The sequence below is a fragment of the Mustelus asterias genome, chromosome 2 (assembly GCF_964213995.1).
Source record: "Mustelus asterias chromosome 2, sMusAst1.hap1.1, whole genome shotgun sequence".
Taxonomy (NCBI): domain Eukaryota; kingdom Metazoa; phylum Chordata; class Chondrichthyes; order Carcharhiniformes; family Triakidae; genus Mustelus; species Mustelus asterias.
Window position 1 is genome coordinate 110,075,781 of NC_135802.1, and position 18,256 is coordinate 110,094,036.

The 18,256-nt window shown below is 45.9% G+C and overlaps 1 protein-coding gene across 2 annotated transcripts in view; it reads left to right on the plus strand.

The window, feature by feature from the left end:
* The first annotated feature begins 11,700 nt into the window (after window positions 1-11,700).
* gsdmeb (gasdermin Eb) overlaps window positions 11,701-18,256 on the plus strand; it is a 33,560-nt gene continuing 27,004 nt past the window's right edge. For both annotated transcript variants that reach the window (XR_013500658.1, XM_078240244.1), the window contains exons 1-2: window positions 11,701-11,770; window positions 14,210-14,441. Coding sequence is in view for 1 of the 2 variants with exons in the window: in XM_078240244.1 (XP_078096370.1) it covers window positions 14,231-14,441 (211 nt within the window). In the remaining variant the exon portion in view is untranslated. The remainder of the gene's footprint in view (window positions 11,771-14,209; window positions 14,442-18,256) is intronic.

Here is an 18,256-nt window from a genome sequence, read left to right on the forward strand (position 1 = left end):
TGGGATGTTTCCATGACACCCTCTTCATCCTGCTGCCCCTGAAATGCCCCAGTGTCAGGAAAGGGGGGAGTCAGAAGGTGTAGCCACAGCCACAGTCACCTGGCCGGAAGGCCCCGGCATGTGCTCAAACCCTTCCTCCTCCCTTGGGGTTCCTGTGGTCCCCTGGGTCACTCCATGGGACAGTGGTGCTTCTGCAGTGAGCTCCAGAAGCTCCGGCATCACCTGGCACTGCCAGTCCTGGATGACCCACTGCATCCTACCCATGGTGTTCAAGCCCTCTGCGATGGCCACCTGAGTTGGGGGCCACCTGTCAATGGCCACAGCAAGTGCTCTCTGAGACTGGGCCACACTCTCCAGCCCCTCAGCCATGACCCTCTGGCCACATTCTCAAGGGCTGCTGCCGTAGCCCGCTGTGTCTCAGCGCTGTCCAGCTGGGTCTCCTGCAAGCTCTCGAGCCTCTCAACCATGGGTGCAGAATCTTGAGAAGCCTGTTCAGTTCTTCAGCCGTGGCCTGTTGTGACTCAGCCATCGCTTGGAGCCTGCCACTCATGGATCCCCTGCCCCAGGCTTTCCACTGCAGACGCCATCCTTGCAGTGTTGGCCTGGGAAGCACGCAAGACAGGCAATAGCTGGTCGGCCTGAAAGCTTTGGGGCTCCTTCCAGCAGCCTCGCAGTTGGTCCAGTGTGGCCGTCAGCCCCTCCTGCATTCCCTGGCTCTGTTGCTGCATCTCCAGCAGCTGAGGGAGAAGTGATCTCAGAGGCCCAGCGTGTAGCCTGGGGCCAGCTGAGTCCTCACCTCCGGCAGGCCCCCGCATGTCAGAGGTCTCAGATGTTCCCTCCTTCACCTGATGTACATTATCAGATGTGTCGCGCTCACCAGAGAGTGACCCAGAAGCCTCACCACTAACTGGACCCACTGACGTGTCAGTATCTGGGATGGTGAGATGTGAGGTAGCAGCTGACGCCAAAATGGCGCCACCCTCGGAGGTCACTTCAGCCATATCCGCCGAGGACTCGTCTGAGCTGTCTGGACCAGGAGGCGTGGAAGCTGCAGCAGGGGCCTGTAGTCCAGAAGGCTCTGGGCATCCGGATCTGTCCGTGCAACACAGGACGCAAGGTTAAGTGCAAGGGAGGGAGCGGAATCCGGGACGCCAAGCATATGATTCACATTTCTCCATTGAACATAGAACAAAGCACCAAGAAACTTACATCACAGGAACAGGCCCTTTGGCCCTCCAAACCTGTAGCGACCAGGCTGCTTATCTGATTTGTAACCCCCTACCCTTCCAGGGACCATATGCCTCTATTCTCATCCCATTCACATAGCTGTAAAGACATTGTTTAAAGGTAAAGACATTGTTTAAAGTTGTTTAAAGGTCACTTTCATATCTGCATCCATGACCTTCCCCGGCAGCGAGTTATAGGCACCCAGTACCCTCTCTACGCAAATAAACATGTCTCACACATCTCCTTTAAACCTTGCCCCTCGCACCCAAAACTCGTGCCGAGAAGTTGCCTCACAGTGAGTGGAGGAATGACAGGTGCTCACGTCTTGCTGGCAGCCCGACCAAGCTGTCGCTGACAGCCCACATCTCCCTTTCTCTGGAGAGCTCCAGCACCCGCTCCTCAAAGATGATGAAGACCTGGAGGTCTGGCTCACGACCTCCTGTCTTCGCCCTCTCACGGGTGTTATGGTCAGTGTTCTCCTGTGGAGACAGAAGGACAGTAAGAAGTCTCACAACACCAGGTTAAAGTCCAACAGGTTTATTTGGTAGCACAAGCCACTGGCTTTCGGAGTGCTGCTCCTTCATCAGGTGAGTGGGAGTTCCGTTCACAAACAGGGCATATAAAGACACAAACTCAATTTACAAAATAATGATTGGAATGCGAGTCTTTACAGGTAATCAAGTCTCAAGGGTACAGACAATGTGAGTGGAGAGAGGGTTAAGCACAGGTTAAAGAGATGTGTGTTGTCGCCAGTCAGGACAGTTGGTGAGATTTTGCAAGTCCAGGCAAGTCGTGGGGGTTACAGATAGTGTGACATGAACCCAAGATCCCGGGTGAGGCCGTCCTCATGTGTGTGGAACTTGGCTATCAGTCTCTGTTCAGCGACTCTGCATTGTCGTGTGTCGTGAAGGCCGCCTTGGAGAACGCTTACCTGGAGATCAGAGGCTGAATGCCCGTGACCGCTGAAGCGCTCCCCAACAGGAAGAGAACACTCTTGCCTGGTGATTGTCGAGCGGTGTTCATTCATCCGTTGTCGTAGCGTCTGCATGGTCTCCCCAATGTACCATGCCTCGGGACATCCTTTCCTGCAGCGTATCAGGTAGATAACATTGGCCGAGTTGCAAGTGTATGTACCGTACCTGGTGAATGGTATTCTCACATGAGATGATGGCATCCGTGTCGATGATCCGGCATGTCTTGCAGAGGTTGCTGTGGCAGGGTTGTGTGGTGTCGTGGTCACTGTTCTCCTGAAGGCTGGGTAGTTTGCTGCGGACAATGGTCTATTTGAGGCTGTGCGGTTGTTTGAAGGCAAGAAGTGGGGGTGTGGGGATGGCTTTGGCGAGATGTTCGTCTAATCAATGACATGTTGAAGGCTCCGAAGAAGATGTCGTAGCTTCTCCGCTCCGGGGAAGTACTGGACGACGAAGGGTACTCTGTCCACCGTGTCCCGTGTTTGTCTTCTGAGGAGGTTGGTGCAGTTTTTCGCTGTGGTGCATCGGAACTGTCGATCGATGAGTCAAGCGCCATATCCTGTTCTTATGAGGGAATCTTTCGGCATCTGGAGGTGTCTGTTGCGATCCTCCTCATCTGAGCAGATCCTGTGTATACGGAGGGCTTGTCCGTAGGGGATGGCTTCTTTAACGTGTTTAGGGTGGAAGCTGGAGAAGTGGAGCATCGTGAGGTTATCCGTGGGCTTGCGGTACAGTGAGGTGCTGAGGTGACCGTCCTTGATGGAGATGCGTGTGTCCAAGAATGCAACCGATTCCGGAGAGTAGTCCATGGTGAGTCTGATGGTGGGATGGAACTTGTTGATGTCATCATATAGTTGTTTCAGTGATTGTTCACCATGAGTCCAAAGGAAGAAAATGTCATTGATGTATCGAGTGTATAGCATCGGTTGAAGTTCCTGTGCGGTGCAGAACTCTTGTTCGAACCTGTACATGAAGATGTTGGCATATTGAGGTGCGAATTTGGTCCCTTGGGCTGTTCCGTGTGTCTGGATGAAGAATTGGTTGTTGAAGTTGAAGACATTGTGGTCCAGGATGAAGCGGATGAGTTGTAAAATTGCATCTGGAAATTGGCAGTTGTTGGCGCTGAGCACTGAGGCCGCTGCAGCAATGCCATCGTCGTGGGGGGTGCTGGTGTAGAGTGCCGCGACATCCTTTGTGACGAGGAGTGCTCCTGGTTCAACTGCTCCATGTGTGCTGAGTTTCTGTAGGAAGTCCATAGTGTCGCGACAAAAGCTGGGGGTTCTTTGTACAATGGGTTTCAGGATGCCCTCGACGTAGTCAGAGAGGTTCTCGCACAGGGTCCCATTGCCCGATACGATGGGACGGCCGGGTGTGTTTGCCTTGTGTATCTTCAGGAGGCAGTAGAGATCTCTTCATCCAGACACACGGAACAGCCATGGGGACCAAATTCGCACCTCAATATGCCAACATCTTCATGCACAGGTTCGAACAAGACCTCTTCACCGCACAGGACCTTCAACCGATGCTAAACACTGGATACACCGATGACATTTTCTTCCTTTGGACTCAAGTTCCGCACACATGAGGATGGCCTCAACCGGGATCTTGAGTTCATGTCACACTATCTGTAACCCCCATGACTTGCCTGGGCTTGCAAAATCTCACCAACTGTCCTGACTGGAGACAACACACATCTCTTTAACCTGTGCTTAACCCTCTCTCCACTCACATTGTCTGTACCCTTAAGACTTGATTACCTGTAAAGACTCGCATTCCAACCATTATTTTGTAAATTGAGTTTGTGTCTTTATATGCCCTGTTTGTGAACTGAAATCCCACTCACCTGATGAAGGAGCAGCGCTCCGAAAGCTAGTGGCTTGTGCTACCAAATAAACCTGTTGGACTTTAACCTGGTGTTGTGAGACTTCTTATTGTGTTTACCTCAGTCCAACGCCAGCATCTCCACATCGAGACAGAGGGAGCCATGAAAGAAACAATGGCATGACTACTGCAGAGTATCAGGTGGTGACCCTTAGAGGGCAAGTGCAGTGGGGCTCATTGGGGGGATAGGAAGGAGGTGCTTGGGGGTCAGGGGCTCGAAGTATGCAGGGTGCTGGGGATAGGAGGATCTGGGGGAGATTTGGGGGAAGATGCAAGATGGGGTTCAGCACTCATTCTTGCTGCACGGATGAGGTCCTTGACTTTTTCCCAGCACTGCTTCCCGGTTTGGGGGGCCAGTACCCTGGCACTGACTGAGGCGGTGACTTCCTCCCAGGCTGCATTGCCATCAGAGCCCCTGGATCTACATCCTCTGGGGGGAAAGAGGGTGTCCTGCCTCGCCTCTGCTGCATCCAGCAGCCTCCCGAGGTCACCCTCAGTAAATCGGGGGGCTGGTTGTGCGAACATTTTGTGCAGGAATGCCTGCCTGTCCATTCTTGGGTTTTTAATTGAGCTGCCGTTCATTAGGGCAGATCAGCTGCAGGCAGGTTGGCAGAGCATTCCAGCAAATTCCATGCAGTTTGCTTGTTAGCATTGAGGGGAAGGCAAGTGAGCACTTGCAGGTGTGCTGATTGGGAGGGGGGGGGATGGTGGATCAGTGCCTCAATGATTGGGGGCAGGGTAGAGAGAGGGAGGTGTCACACAGCCATCGGAGTCCGGAGGAGATGTGGGCCTTGTGTGGGAGGGTCGGGGGTGGGGGTGAGGGGCGGATCTCTCTGCCTGTTATCAGTGGGGGGAAAGGGGGGTCCACTACCACTCTGCCTGAGATCGTTGGGGAGAAAGGGCGGAGGGGGCCGTGATCAGTCTGGGTGGTGGGGGCGTGGGGGAATAAGGGGGTCGGTAATGTTGTGGGGGTGAGGCAATGTCTGTGGGGACCAGGGGGAGGGCATTATCTGGCCCAGGAGGGATGTGGCAGGGGAGCCGCATTCTATCCTTTTTTTTTCTGCGCATGCGCAGTTGGAGATGCTGATTGGAGCTGCAGGATTTCAGGCCCGTTAAGCCCCGCCCACAGGCTTCTGCAGCGCGATTCGGAATCGCTGATATTTTTGCAGGCAGAGTGTGTATGGTGACACTTGAGAACGGGTCTAAAAGTCGGATCTGAAACACTCCCCGTTTCAAGTCCGCCCAGCACTTAGAATCAAAATGGTAAAATAGGGGCCTGGGTGTCTCACAGGGGTCACAGAGCGAATGTGTTTGGTTAATGCTGAAAAAAATCATAACAGTAATAACCATTTAACATTACTGAGTGCATTCAATGGGCGATCACCTAGTGGGAAAAATGTGGAAGAACAAATATGCAGGGAAATTGCATAGAGGTGAAAAACTATAAAGAGGGGATGTTAATCATCCCTTTACAGACTGGGATGGTAATAGTGTAAAAGGAAGGGAAGGGGAAACAATTTCTGAAGTGTGTTCAACAGAATTTTCTCAACCAGTGTGTTTCTGGCCCAACAAGGATGGGAGCGTTGCGGGATCTGCTTACGGAGAATGAGATGGGCCAAGTGTACCAACTGTCAGTAGTTGGGAAACATTTAAGGAACAATGGTCATTGCGTCATCAGGCTTAGGTTAGCAATCAAAAATGAAGAGCCATCTAATTAACTGGGAGAGGGCCAATTGTAATGAGGTGAGAACGGATCTGGTTCAGATAACTGGAATCGAAGATGGGAGGCAAAAATGTAATGGAACAACGAATGTAATGGAATGTAGTGAACCGTTAGAGAGGAAATGATTTGGGTACAGTCAAGGTATCTTCCCACAAAGCAGATGTCAGTTGATAAATCAAGTGAAAACCCAGGCTGAATATAGGAAGTTCAAAGGAGAAGTGAAAACAAACTAAGAGAAGCAAAGAAAGCATGAGAGTAGACTCGCCGTTAATATAAAACAGAATCCAAATTCTTCTATAGACACCGCAAGCCACAGGCCGCAATCTGTAAGGATAGGCAATGGCACCTCTTCTACGATTATCTTCAACACCAGTGACCTGCAAGACTGTGTCCTCAGCCCCTTACTATACTCCTTATACAGCTATGACTGTGGCCAAATTACCCTCCAACACGATTTTCAAGTTTGCTGATGGCACCACCATAGTGGGTCAGATCTCAAACAATGATGAGACAGAGTACAGGAAAGGGATTGAGAATCTGGTGAACTGGTGCAACGATAATAATTTCTCTCACAATGTCAGTAAAATGAAGATATGGTCATCAACTTCAAGAAACGTAGCGGAGGACATCCCCCTGTCTACATCAACAATTACTAGGTGGAAATGGTCGAGAGCTTCAAGTTTCTAAGTGTCCAGATTACCAACAACCTGTCCTGGTCCCTCCATGCCGACACTATAGTTAAGAAAGCCCACCAACGCCTCTACTTGCTCAGGAGGCTAAGGAAATTCGGCATGTGTGCTATGACTCTCACCAATTTTTAAAGATGCACCATAGATAGCATCCTTTCCAGATGTATCACAGCTTGGTATGGCTCCTGCTCTGACCAAGACCGCAAGAAACTACAAAGAGTTGTGAACGAAGCCCAGTCCTTCACTCTAACCAGCCCCCCATCCATTGACTCTGTCTACACTTCCCGCTGCCTCGGAAAAACAGCCAACATAATTAAGGACCCACGCATCCCAAACATACTCTCTTCCACATTCTTCCATTGGGAAAAAGGTATAAAAATCTGAGGACACGTACCAACTGACTCAAGAACAGCTTCTTCCCCACTGCCATCAGACTTTTGAATGGACCTACCACATATTAAATTGATCTTTCTCTACACCCTAGCTATGACTGTAACACTACATTCTGCATCCTCTCCTTTCCTTCTCCCCTATGTACACTATGAACGGTATGTTTGTCTGTATAGCGCACAAGAAACAATACTTTTCATTGTATTCCAATACATGTAACAGTAGTAAGTCAAACAAGAGTAAAAGAAGGAGTGGGGCTGAGCAGGGACCAAAAAAGGACTTATGTCTGGAGACCGAGGACATAGCTGATTCCAAATTATTACTTTGCATTTGTCATCACTAAAGATGAAGCTGCTGCCAAAGCGATGGTGAAAGAAAAGGTAGTTGAAATACTGGCAGGACTAACACTTCACTAAGAGGAGCTATTAGAAGGGACAATTGCACTCAAAGTGAATTATTCATCAGGGCCACATCAGAAGCATCGGGGATACAGAGGGAAGTGTGAATGAAAATTGTGGAGGCACTGGTCATAAATTTCCAATCTGCCTGATAGAGGGATGGAGCCAGAGGACTGGAAATCTGAGCCTATGCCAGACCCTGAAATTTTTGATATGTTTAGGGATCAGGAACCTTCGGTTTAAAGTAGACAAAGTCTGAGTTTTTCAACAAACAAAAAAAATGTTACTATAGAAAGTTGAAAAAGTAAAACAATTTCCTATATCTATCTTGTACTGCAATATTCAGAAGGTACATGAGGTACATGTGAATTAACAGGAAAACTGTGGTCAAACTCCACACGACACACTGAATAGCAAACATAGCCAAGAAAGATGCCAGGGATTTCTCAGCAACCCGCCCAGATGCCGGTATCTGTTGTGAATTACACAATCATATCAAAACTCTGTCTCTTGCATGAGGCTTTCTAACCTTTTCACTTTCGTAGATCAAGTGTCTGAATTCCTTCAAAGCCATTCTGATTCAGGCAGCTTACCTCCCAGGGTTTCAATCTCCTCTCCTGAGACTACGTTCCCCCAGATTCCCAAGTGTGAAATCCAACCTTTAATTATTGGGGCAATTTCAGCTTGTCAGCCACATTAAGCAGAATACCCCTGCCCCAATGTCCCGTACCAGAGTCACAAACCCTCTGCTGCCTTTTCAGCTCTCCAGGGCTCCCCCCTAGCCCAGACTACTTGGAGTCTTCCAACTTTGTCTCTTGAAGCCTTTCTTTTCTCCTCCCCCAGTGGCTTCTCTCCCCGGTGAATTAGAATTATAGAACCCCTCCAGTGCAGAAGGAGGCCATTTGGCCCATCAAGTCTGCACCGACCACAATCCCATCCAGTCCCTATTCCCACAACCCAACATATTTACCCTGCTAATCCCCTGATGCTAGGGACAATTTAGCATGGCCAATCAGCCTAACCTGCACATCTTTGGACTGTGGGAGGAAACTGGAGCACCCGGAGGAAACCCACGCAGACACGGGGAGAATATGCAAACTCCACACAGACAGTAACCCGAGGCTGGAACTGAACCCGGGTCCCTGGCATTGTGAGGCAGCAGTGCCAACCACTGTGCCACCGTGCCACCCAAGTGGTTCCTACTTGTGGCCTCTTCCTTCTAGGGTCGCCTCTTCCCCCCTGGTGATCCCCTCTTCCTACTGGCCTCCTTCTCCCAATGGCTTCTTCCCTGATCCTCTCTCTCTCTTTGGGACCTCTCCCCATCCCCTGTCCAAGTTCTCCTCTGATTATTAAGCCACACCTTGGATCCAGTGATCAGGCTTTCATGCTGTTTTTTATTGCATGCAAGTGCCCTGGGCACATGTTGCTGCCCAAAGAGCTCACAATGCTGAACTGCACATGCATGGTCTGCTCCCGAACTGCACATGTGCAGAAGCCTGGGGCCTGCAGGAAATGGGCTTCCACCTGGAGCCTGTTAAGTTTCTATATCCTGACAAAATATTTTACCCTTGTTCAAAATAAAAGCTGCCAGCATAAGTGCTGCAGCTACAGGCCAGTCAGAGTAACCTTGGTAATGCGCTTATAGAAACAATAATTGGGATCAAATTAACAGTCACCTGAACAAATGTGAATTAAAGAAGGAAAGTCATCACCAATCTGTTAAAAGGCAAATTATGTTGAACTGATTTGATTGAGTTTTTTGATGGAGTAGTAATGAGGTAATGCTGTTGATGGGGTTCACATCACACAGACTTCCAAAAGGCGCTTGAGAAAGTGCCACATAATGGACTTGTTAGTAAAGTTAAAGCCCAGGAAGTAAAAAAGGGACAGGTGTAGCATGGATACAAAGCTGAACAAGTGGCAGGAAACACAGAGTAGTGATAAGCAGTTGTTTATCAGGCTGGAGTTTTGTGTTGGTCATGGGGATTATACGTTGGGCCATTTCCCAGCTTTGGAAATCCATGCCTGTCATCTGTGCCCATACCCAGCAGCTTTTCATCTCCTGGATACATGGTTGGGCAGGTTCGAGTTTTCCTGAGTACAGCGGCAGCATTAGGAAAATGCACGTGCCAAAGCAGACTGGTAAGAAGACCCACCTTGATTCATTGGGATTTGCCAATTCTCCAAATTGTTCTTGTGTCCCCACATCGTCACCCCTCACTCTTCACCTCCCACTCATCCCCACGCCCCCTCACATTCCTCATTCCCTCTCATTTTCTCCATGACATCTCCATGCCCTCTTAAACTCACATGCCTACATATAGGGTGAGATTTTCCCGCTGATGGGATCTTCTAGTCCCACCGATGGCACACCCTGCTGCGGGTTTGCCCCAGTGGCAGAGGGTGGTTTAAGGGGAAATCCCATTGACAGCAGTGGGACAGCGGCCTCTTAAAGCTGTCAAACTGTCTACACAACCTTGAAATAAATGGTTCTCTGGATCACCCAAGCATTCATAATGGCCTCAGCTGTCAAAACAGGCCATTACAGCAGCAGACAATTGAACCCATTGAAACTGCAAAAACAGATGGCTGCTTTTTCTATGTTATACCAAATGGCCTGTAAATCAAATCAGTCTCTGCAGCACAGGTATCTGTTTCTCGAAGAGAAAGCTGGAGAACTATTGGGGGAAGGGGAATTTTCAGCCCGTGTTCACCACCAGAAGGAAAGGTATCGTGGGATGAAAACATCGAGTGAGAACCTCATTTAAATGCATTTTTACATATTTAAATATAATTAACACCCCCCCCCCCCACACAGCATATTTCACCCCCCTCCCCCAGGTGTGAGGTTTACAACAGATTCACCCAGACATGAACCTGTCGAGGAAATGCCCCAGGGGTGTAAAGGTGAGTATAGCCATTGGGGGGGGGGGGGGGGGGGGGGGGGGGGAGAGGGTCTTGGCCAGGCAGTGCCCTGACACTGTCCCCTGGCACTGGTTGGCAGATGTGAGAGTGTTGGAGATGCTGGTGTTGACTATTTGGTGGTGTGGGGGAACGATGCTGGTGATGGTTGTTTGAGGTGGGGCAGAAGGAGCATGAGGGCAGTGTGACATTTCTATGTCTGCAGATTTTCTGATTTGAACAGAAGAATTGGAAGCCTTCAATTTATTCACCGCAAAAATAGAATAAATGCTGTGTGAAGAACTTAGTTTCATGAATATTACTCCGTGAGGTTACTGCCTGTGTGAAGTTTGCACATTCTCCATGTGTCTGCATGGGTTTCTTCCGGGCGCTCCAGTTTCCTCCCACACTCCAGTGATGTGTGGGCTAGCTGGGGGAAGGAGACTGGTGCCAGTGATGAATGTTTCCTGGGGGAAAGGGGGCTGATGCTGGCACTCTCTATGGGGGGGGGGGGGGGGGTGGTGAAGGGGTCTGATGCCAGCGATAACTGTTGGTTGGAGGTGTGATGCCAGCATTGATTACAGGGGAGGAAGCCCCTAAGACTTCCACGATGTCGGGGAGAGGTTTTCTCCTCTGATCTGGGTACACTTTAAAAAGATCTCAGTGCAGCCAGGCCTTAAATAGCTTCAGGTCATGGCATGGAGTTTGCAAGCACGGTTTTATTTGGTTTTTAACACTTTTCCCAAAGTACTTTAATGTATTTCAACAATTAGACAAATACTTCTAACTTATAATACAGCATCTAATAATGGCAATCAAAATTGGTAACAGATTTAGCACTTGTCAGAATGTTCCCAACTCCTCAGGAGGCATCCTCCTACTCTGCCAAGGTTCACAAGCTGTTAAACAATAAGGCAATCAGAAGCCTTCCAAGACCTGCCTGTGACTCAATGAAAATACTGGAGGGAGTAAATTTTCCCTTGGTCTGCCAGTGCTAACCATGGTGTGGAGATGGGACGAAGGAGCTGTGCTCCGAAAGCTTATGGTATTTGCTACCAAATAAACCTGTTGGACTTTAACCTGGTGTTGTGAGACTTCTTACTGTGCTAACCCCAACCAGCTATGACTAACACTACATTCTGCACCTTCTCCTTTCCTTCTCTATGAATGGTATGCTTTGTCTGTATAGTGCACAAGAAACAATACTTTTCACTGTATACTAATACATGTGACAATAATAAATCAAATCAAATAGATGATGTATACGGCGTAACAACTAGAGCCTGACCCAAACCTTTCCCCAACTATGGAAAGTTGGAGTGGGCTGTTTTTCTGATGGAGTGGTTAGGATGTGGAAGATAGTGTGGTAGAGGGAGACTCAGTCATGGCTTTCCAAGGAGAAATGGGTAGTTATCTGAATAGAAATAAGAATGCACGGTAGCAGAGTGGGGGTGATCTCAGTTGCTCTTACTCAAAGGGCACGCCCACTGCCTTAACCACGAGTGAATCCCGCCTCTAGACTGCAGTTAGCCGGGACACTGGCAGCAGTCGGTTCACTTTCTTTAGTGCAGGCAGTTGAGCTGTGTTCAGGTAGGTTTGGGGAAGGATGCTGCTATTGCTGTCCCAGTTTCCAAAGTTTATCGGTTGTGGGTCTTGTCTGTTTGTTGCTGTGGCCGCATTTTGCTGTACCCTGTTTCTATATCAAAACTACACTCTGTAGGTTTGTGGGGACAGGTTTTCATTTTGCATGAAGCATTAGCGACGGAGCAGTGAGCAGGATGTCGAGCCTGCTGTGCGTATCTGGCGGAGAATTGCTTCATTAGAGATTTCCATCTTCTCCTTGGGTATTATTCTTTCTGGAGCTATTGAACTGGGATGTACGATATGCAGAGCGGTTTATTTCCGGGTCTGACATCTGCCCGTAGTTAATTTCCTATCTGAGAGGTCTTGTGTATTTCAGGGAGTTTTGTATGTTTCCCTCCTCCCTTGTGCAGCGCTTCATGGCCCCACCCTGAATCTGGGCAGATGTTGTCCAGAAGATAAGTTTAACATTAAGATTGTTATTTAGCTGTACTGCAACAGATTACCAAGCAAAACCAGAGGAAAAATCTAAATACAACCTCCACACGATCTGTACTTGAAGCATTTTGTACTAACCCTTGTGGCAAATGAGAATGTTGAAAATCTGATATAAAGTCATGGACCTTAATGATTTAACTGTTTCTCTCAACAGATGTTGTAGTGTGAGCCGCTGAGTTTCTGGTTTTATTTGTTCCCTCCTCCCCCCCCCCCCCCAGCCTTTTGTGTTGTCATTGTGGAATGATTCCTTCATCAGAACCGTTTCATGTTAAAAGTGCAATTCAAGCCTTGTTCACTTACAGTTTCTAACATGAACTTCTGCTTGGGGAAAAAATTGGACAATTAAAAGTTTAAAATGTAACATCATATTTCACATTTATTGAATGTAACTGTGGTCTAGTAACCTAAATTATAACACCACCACGATGCAACACACCTGGATATTCTTTGAATGTGGTTACACTTAAAGCAGCTTAAAATGTTGGCGATATGTTTTTGCTTTGCACATTTGGTCATGCAGCCTGAATAACAAGCAAGTGACACAGGAGCGGAGGAGTGTGAGATTCCACTTTGTTTTGTCGTCATTGAGGCTTAGTTACTTGAGCCTGAAGCCACTTTTGTGCTAGATTTCTGTAAACAGGGGCCACAAATTAGTAATGGGAAGAGCGATGGGGGTTAAACAAGCTTGATTGCATTGGATGTAATTTACAAGCCTTGATTGTATAAACAGTAACTATATATTTAGTTAGTACAAGTCAGAATTTGCATTGAATATAATTGAAACTTTGTAAAATAGTTTCCAGTATGCTATTTTAAATCTCTAAATAAGGTCATGAAAGATTGAACATTATCCTAGAAGACAGATGACTTGCTATGTAAATGTGTTTTGAGAGGAAAAGCAGTTCTATTATAATTAAATATGCCTGGCACTGCCCACATTACCAATTTAAGCAACTGCCATTTAGCTTTTTTTATTACTCATGTTCTCCTTAACTGTGGTACAGAAAAGGATTTGCTATGTAGCTAACTGACTGCATAATGGTAACTATTGTTGATCTTTGCTAACATAATCCAGTGTAGACAAAACGCTTATACATGTGGGATTGGATTGATTAAAGCAAAATGAAGAAATTATCAGTTAAGACGATGCATACTTAAGCTTCTAATTTTATTTCAGCAAACCTGTTTCTACTTAGTCCCAAATGTTCTATTTTAGGCTCTGTTCTTTGTTTATATAAATAGGAAAAATGTGTTCCAAGCAACAGGAAGCTCTTTTAACCATCTGTACTCAGATGACACAATCTTATGTCGCATGATGCATTTTAAGCATATTTGTTATATTGATACTGCTTTTTGTAAGCTGTTATATCCACATTAGGGTGGCACAGTGGTTAGCACTGCTGCCTCAGCGCCAGGGACCCAGGTTCAATTCCAGCCTCGGATCACTGTCTGTGTGGAGTTTGCACATTCTCCCTCTGCTTGGGTTTTCTCCGGGTGCTCCGGTTTCCTCCCACAATCCAGGTTAGGTTGGTTGGCCATGCTAAATAGACCCTAGTGTCTGGGAGATTCGGAGGGTAAAGATGTGGGGTTACGGGAATAGGGCCTGGGTGGGATTGTGGTCAGTGCAGACTCGATGGGCCGAATAACCTCCTTCTGCACTGTAGGAATTCTATGACATAAATGGCCGGAGCTCTACCAGCTCGCCTGCCATGGAATTGGTGCGGGCGAGGTTCGTAGAATGAAAACCTCCGTTGGCCTCGGGTAGGCTTTTACGATCTTGCCTGAGCAAGGTCGTAAATAAGTTGGTTGTATTTCAGCCTTTTGTATAGGATTCATCTTGAACTGTGGTGTATTTTGCAAACGGATGCAGTTTTTATAGCATTACCATTGTAAAGCAACTTATAACATTAAGTTCTTATCACTATAGACTTAATCATGTTTATTTCTTAGGTTTATGGTTGAGCTCTGAAGATGTTTGCAAAGGCAACCAGCAGTTTTGTGAAACAGATTGAAAGTAGTGGTGACCTGATCTCTATTCGCAGCCTGAATGATTCTGATAAACTGCAGCTTCTGAGCCTGGTAACAAAGAGAAAGAAAGGATGGTTCTGGCAGAAACCAAAATATCATCCTTCTTCATTTAGCCTCCAAGACATATTGACTGATGACAGTCCCATCAAAGCTGGTATGGATTTTTGTTCATTTCTAAGTATTAACTGCAGAAACTTAGTAAAATATCAAGCATGAGGGTAGTGAGACATTTCTATGACTGCAGATTTTCTAATTTGAACAAAATAATTGGAATCCTTCAATTTATTCAAAGCAAAAATAGATTAAATGCTGACTGAATAACTTAACTTTATGAATATTGTTCTGTGAGGCAACTGTGTGGAGTTTGCACATTCTTCCCATGTCTCTGTAGGTTTCCTTCGAGTGCTCCAGTTTCCTCCCACAGTCCAAAGATGTGCAGGTTAGGTAGATCGGTTATGCTAAATTGCTCCTTACTGTTCCAGGATGTGTAGGGTAGGGGAATAGTGGGGTAAATATATGGGGTTAGGGGGATAGGGCCTGGGTGGGATGTTCTGTCGGATGGTCAGTGCAGACCCGATGGGCCAAATGGCCTCCTTCTGCTGTAGGGAATCGATGATTCTGAGAAAGGGTGAAAATGATTTGGTAAACTAATTTGAAGTGTGCAAATAATTGATTTGTTTTTCCCTTTCTGGTACTTGAATGAGGAGCAAGAAGGAATTGAATTAATGTATGGATGTGATTAGACATGCCACTTACATTTGAATTCTGTTCCAGTAAATGAGTTGACAGGTGATTGATGTATGGCAGCCCCTGTACCTGCAAATAACCCATTTCCCATGCTGTAGCTGAAAGTGATAGACTTTTAAACAAAAAATGTTCAGTCTGTTTCTCAATCAGCAAAGATTCACTGACTTTACCAAAAATATTTACCTATCCTGCAGTAATATTTCCCAATAACCACCTTCAGGTATTTAAGTTGGGTATAAAGTTGTGTTCAGCTAGTATTTAAGATGCTTTAGTTATAAAAGATATTTCATATTCAAGGCTGGTTCATCCTCCTAATTTGTTCATTTCTGTGATCATTTAGGTCTAGGGTAAGCCACAAAAGGAATGGAAAACTAAGTAAAGATGTGAAAAACTAAGTAAGATGTGTCTCTGTGCCCTGTTTGAGAGCAGATTTCCACTCCATCTGACGAAGGAGCAGCGCTCCGAAAGCTAATGGTATTTGCTACCAAATAAACCTGTTGGACTTTAACCTGGTGTTGTTAAAACTCAAACTAAGTAAAGACAATGTTATTGTGTTTCTCAATGGTATTATGAAATAGTTACAACTATTGAGGCATGCAGGCAAAGTCCAATGTAACTGGTGTTACATAATAAGGACAGAAGGTGCTCTGAAGGGAAGGGCTGGTGTCTGAAAGGTTTATTCTCGTTAGCTGGACTGCAATCTTGGGAGACATTGACGGTGAGGAAAAAGGATCAACTAGAGGTCATCTGAAATGGTAACTTTGGAGAAGAATGATGCAGATTGAAAAATGGGCTGGGGCAGTGGTCAGAAAGGGAGGAATTGCTGTGGAGCAACAGGTATAGGAAATGAGGAATGATCAACACAAGATTATATAAATAGGATAGTAATGGATAAATATGCTTCAGTTGAGTCACAAGAAATATTGTGGGGCATGCAAGCAGAGATAGTGTGACAAATTTAAAAGACACATAGCACCACGTGGAGTCAGTAGTTGGATGACTGGAAATAGATATATAAAAGTTGGTAATGGATAAGAAGTTATACTTGGAAGAAAGTCCAACTCTTGTCTATATGGAAATGTTTGTGTGTTGTGCGCAATCATCTTGACTCAATATTTGTACTATTTCCTTTTAAGTTGAAGATCATGGGTATGACTCCAGGACTTGGGCAGTGGGACTGCTGCATCTCTCAACTGCTGTCTTTCTGATCCTTGGCTGTTTTTTTGGATAGAAATGTATTTTTGTTATTTAGTGAAGATTGGGGAGCTCTTTTTTAGGCTTCTGGTCAATATTTATCTCCCAATTCATCACAACCAAAATGAGATCCTTTGGACATCTATCTCAATGCTGTTTTGTGATCTTAGTGTGCAATTTGGCTACTGTTTCTCTCCACAAGATCAGTGAAACAGGGTATCTAGAGGATATGAATACTATATCGATGCAGGTTCCTGTCTTATAAGATGGCTAGGTTGGGACAGATGTGAAGAGATGGTTGTAATGGGAGGCTCAAAGCTTAAAATGGATAGACGCAAATACAATTTAAACAGGAATATTAGGCTGTCACCTGGAGGTACTCTGTAGTGAAGAGAAGTTGTGGACAGCTTTTCTTGGTTGATTTCCATGTTTGGGTTGCATTTGTGCCACGAAAGACACATTAGGAATAAGTTGAACATTGTGGAAGGGCGAATGATGGGGTTCCTAGACTTGCTTCCAGTGCTAGCCAAGACACTAGGCCTAGGGCTGGTGCTTAACGTATCAGTTTGATTCTTCAAGTTTGTACGATGAGTTATGGAGAAACAGCTGTTCAGCCTCAATAAAATGAATTTATATGATATTGCAGCTGAGCTTAGACATATATAAGATACTTAACAAAACCAAGAAAGTAAACCTAGAATAATACTTTCAGATATGGCAGAACAAGTGGACACCAGATGGTTATTTACACCAAGTTTCAGGACTAAATTCAAGACTAATTTCTTCACGGAAATGAGAAGCCCAGGATTAAAACAAACTGCTGAGTGTTATTGTTAGGGGACGGATGTTCTTCTTTCTGTTTATAAGTTACTCCACAATAGATTTGTAAGGCATTTATTGGCTCTTGTGGAATTAAGCACGCAATGTTAACTATAACTACATATATACAATATGAAAGGTCACATGACACCAGGTTATAGTCCAACATGTTCATTTGAAATCACAAGCTTTTGGAGTGCTGCTCCTTCATCAGGCCCACTTCACCAGGTGTGGTGTGACCTCTCGTCCTGCCCACCCAAGTCCAACACCAGTATCTCCACATCATACACGTACAATTATAACTATATAGTTACGCATGCTCGAGACACTTAAGACTACTAAGTGCTGGAGGACTCACTGTGTTACAAACATTGAGCTCAACAGTATAGGCTGGCTAAGCTTTCTTTTGAGTTCTAAAGCATTGATTTTAACCCTTTTTCTGCCTTGATTTCAGCCGATGCAGATTTGTATGTTATCAAATAATTACTTAATCCCATTGTTCACTGTAGTTTTCACAAGAGTAACACCTCAAACCTTCAATTTAACTGAACGGTCAGTCAAATCATTCAACTGAAAGTAGTTACAGAGGACAAAGGCCCTCTTTAGCCATGGTACACAGCTGCCCTCCAAAGAATCCCGATCTAGTGCCATATCATCTTGAATTGATGTTCAAGTTGCTCTGAGATCTATGACCGCTCTGAGATCTATGACCACTCTTCAGGCTGCATGAACAAGATAGTTTGTGACCTCTGCTTATTCATCTAAAACGCTGCCTGATGACGAACCCCTTTACTCACTGAACGTGGCCAACAAAAGCAGGAAAACTAATAAAAAATAGCCCTATCCTTACATTATAGCAGGATGATGGTAAAGTTAATATTCTGAAAAGATTAAATTGGATAGATCAAAGGGCTTAATTTAAAGCCAATTTGTTTTAAAGTTTCACAGGATTTAAGATATTTTGTTCAACGCTTTATCTGGAAAATAGCACATGCCGGGAGTTCCCTTTGTACCCTATTTTGCTGAATTACATACAAATTGAGTAACAAATCTTTGAATATTTCCTGTGATCAAGCTCATTATTATTTCTTGGGAACAGTGGTTAGCACTGCTGTCTCACAGCACCAGGGACCCGGGTTCAATTCCGGCCTGGAGTGACTGTCTGTGCAGAGTTTGCACATTCTTCCCATGTCTGCATGGGTTTCCTCC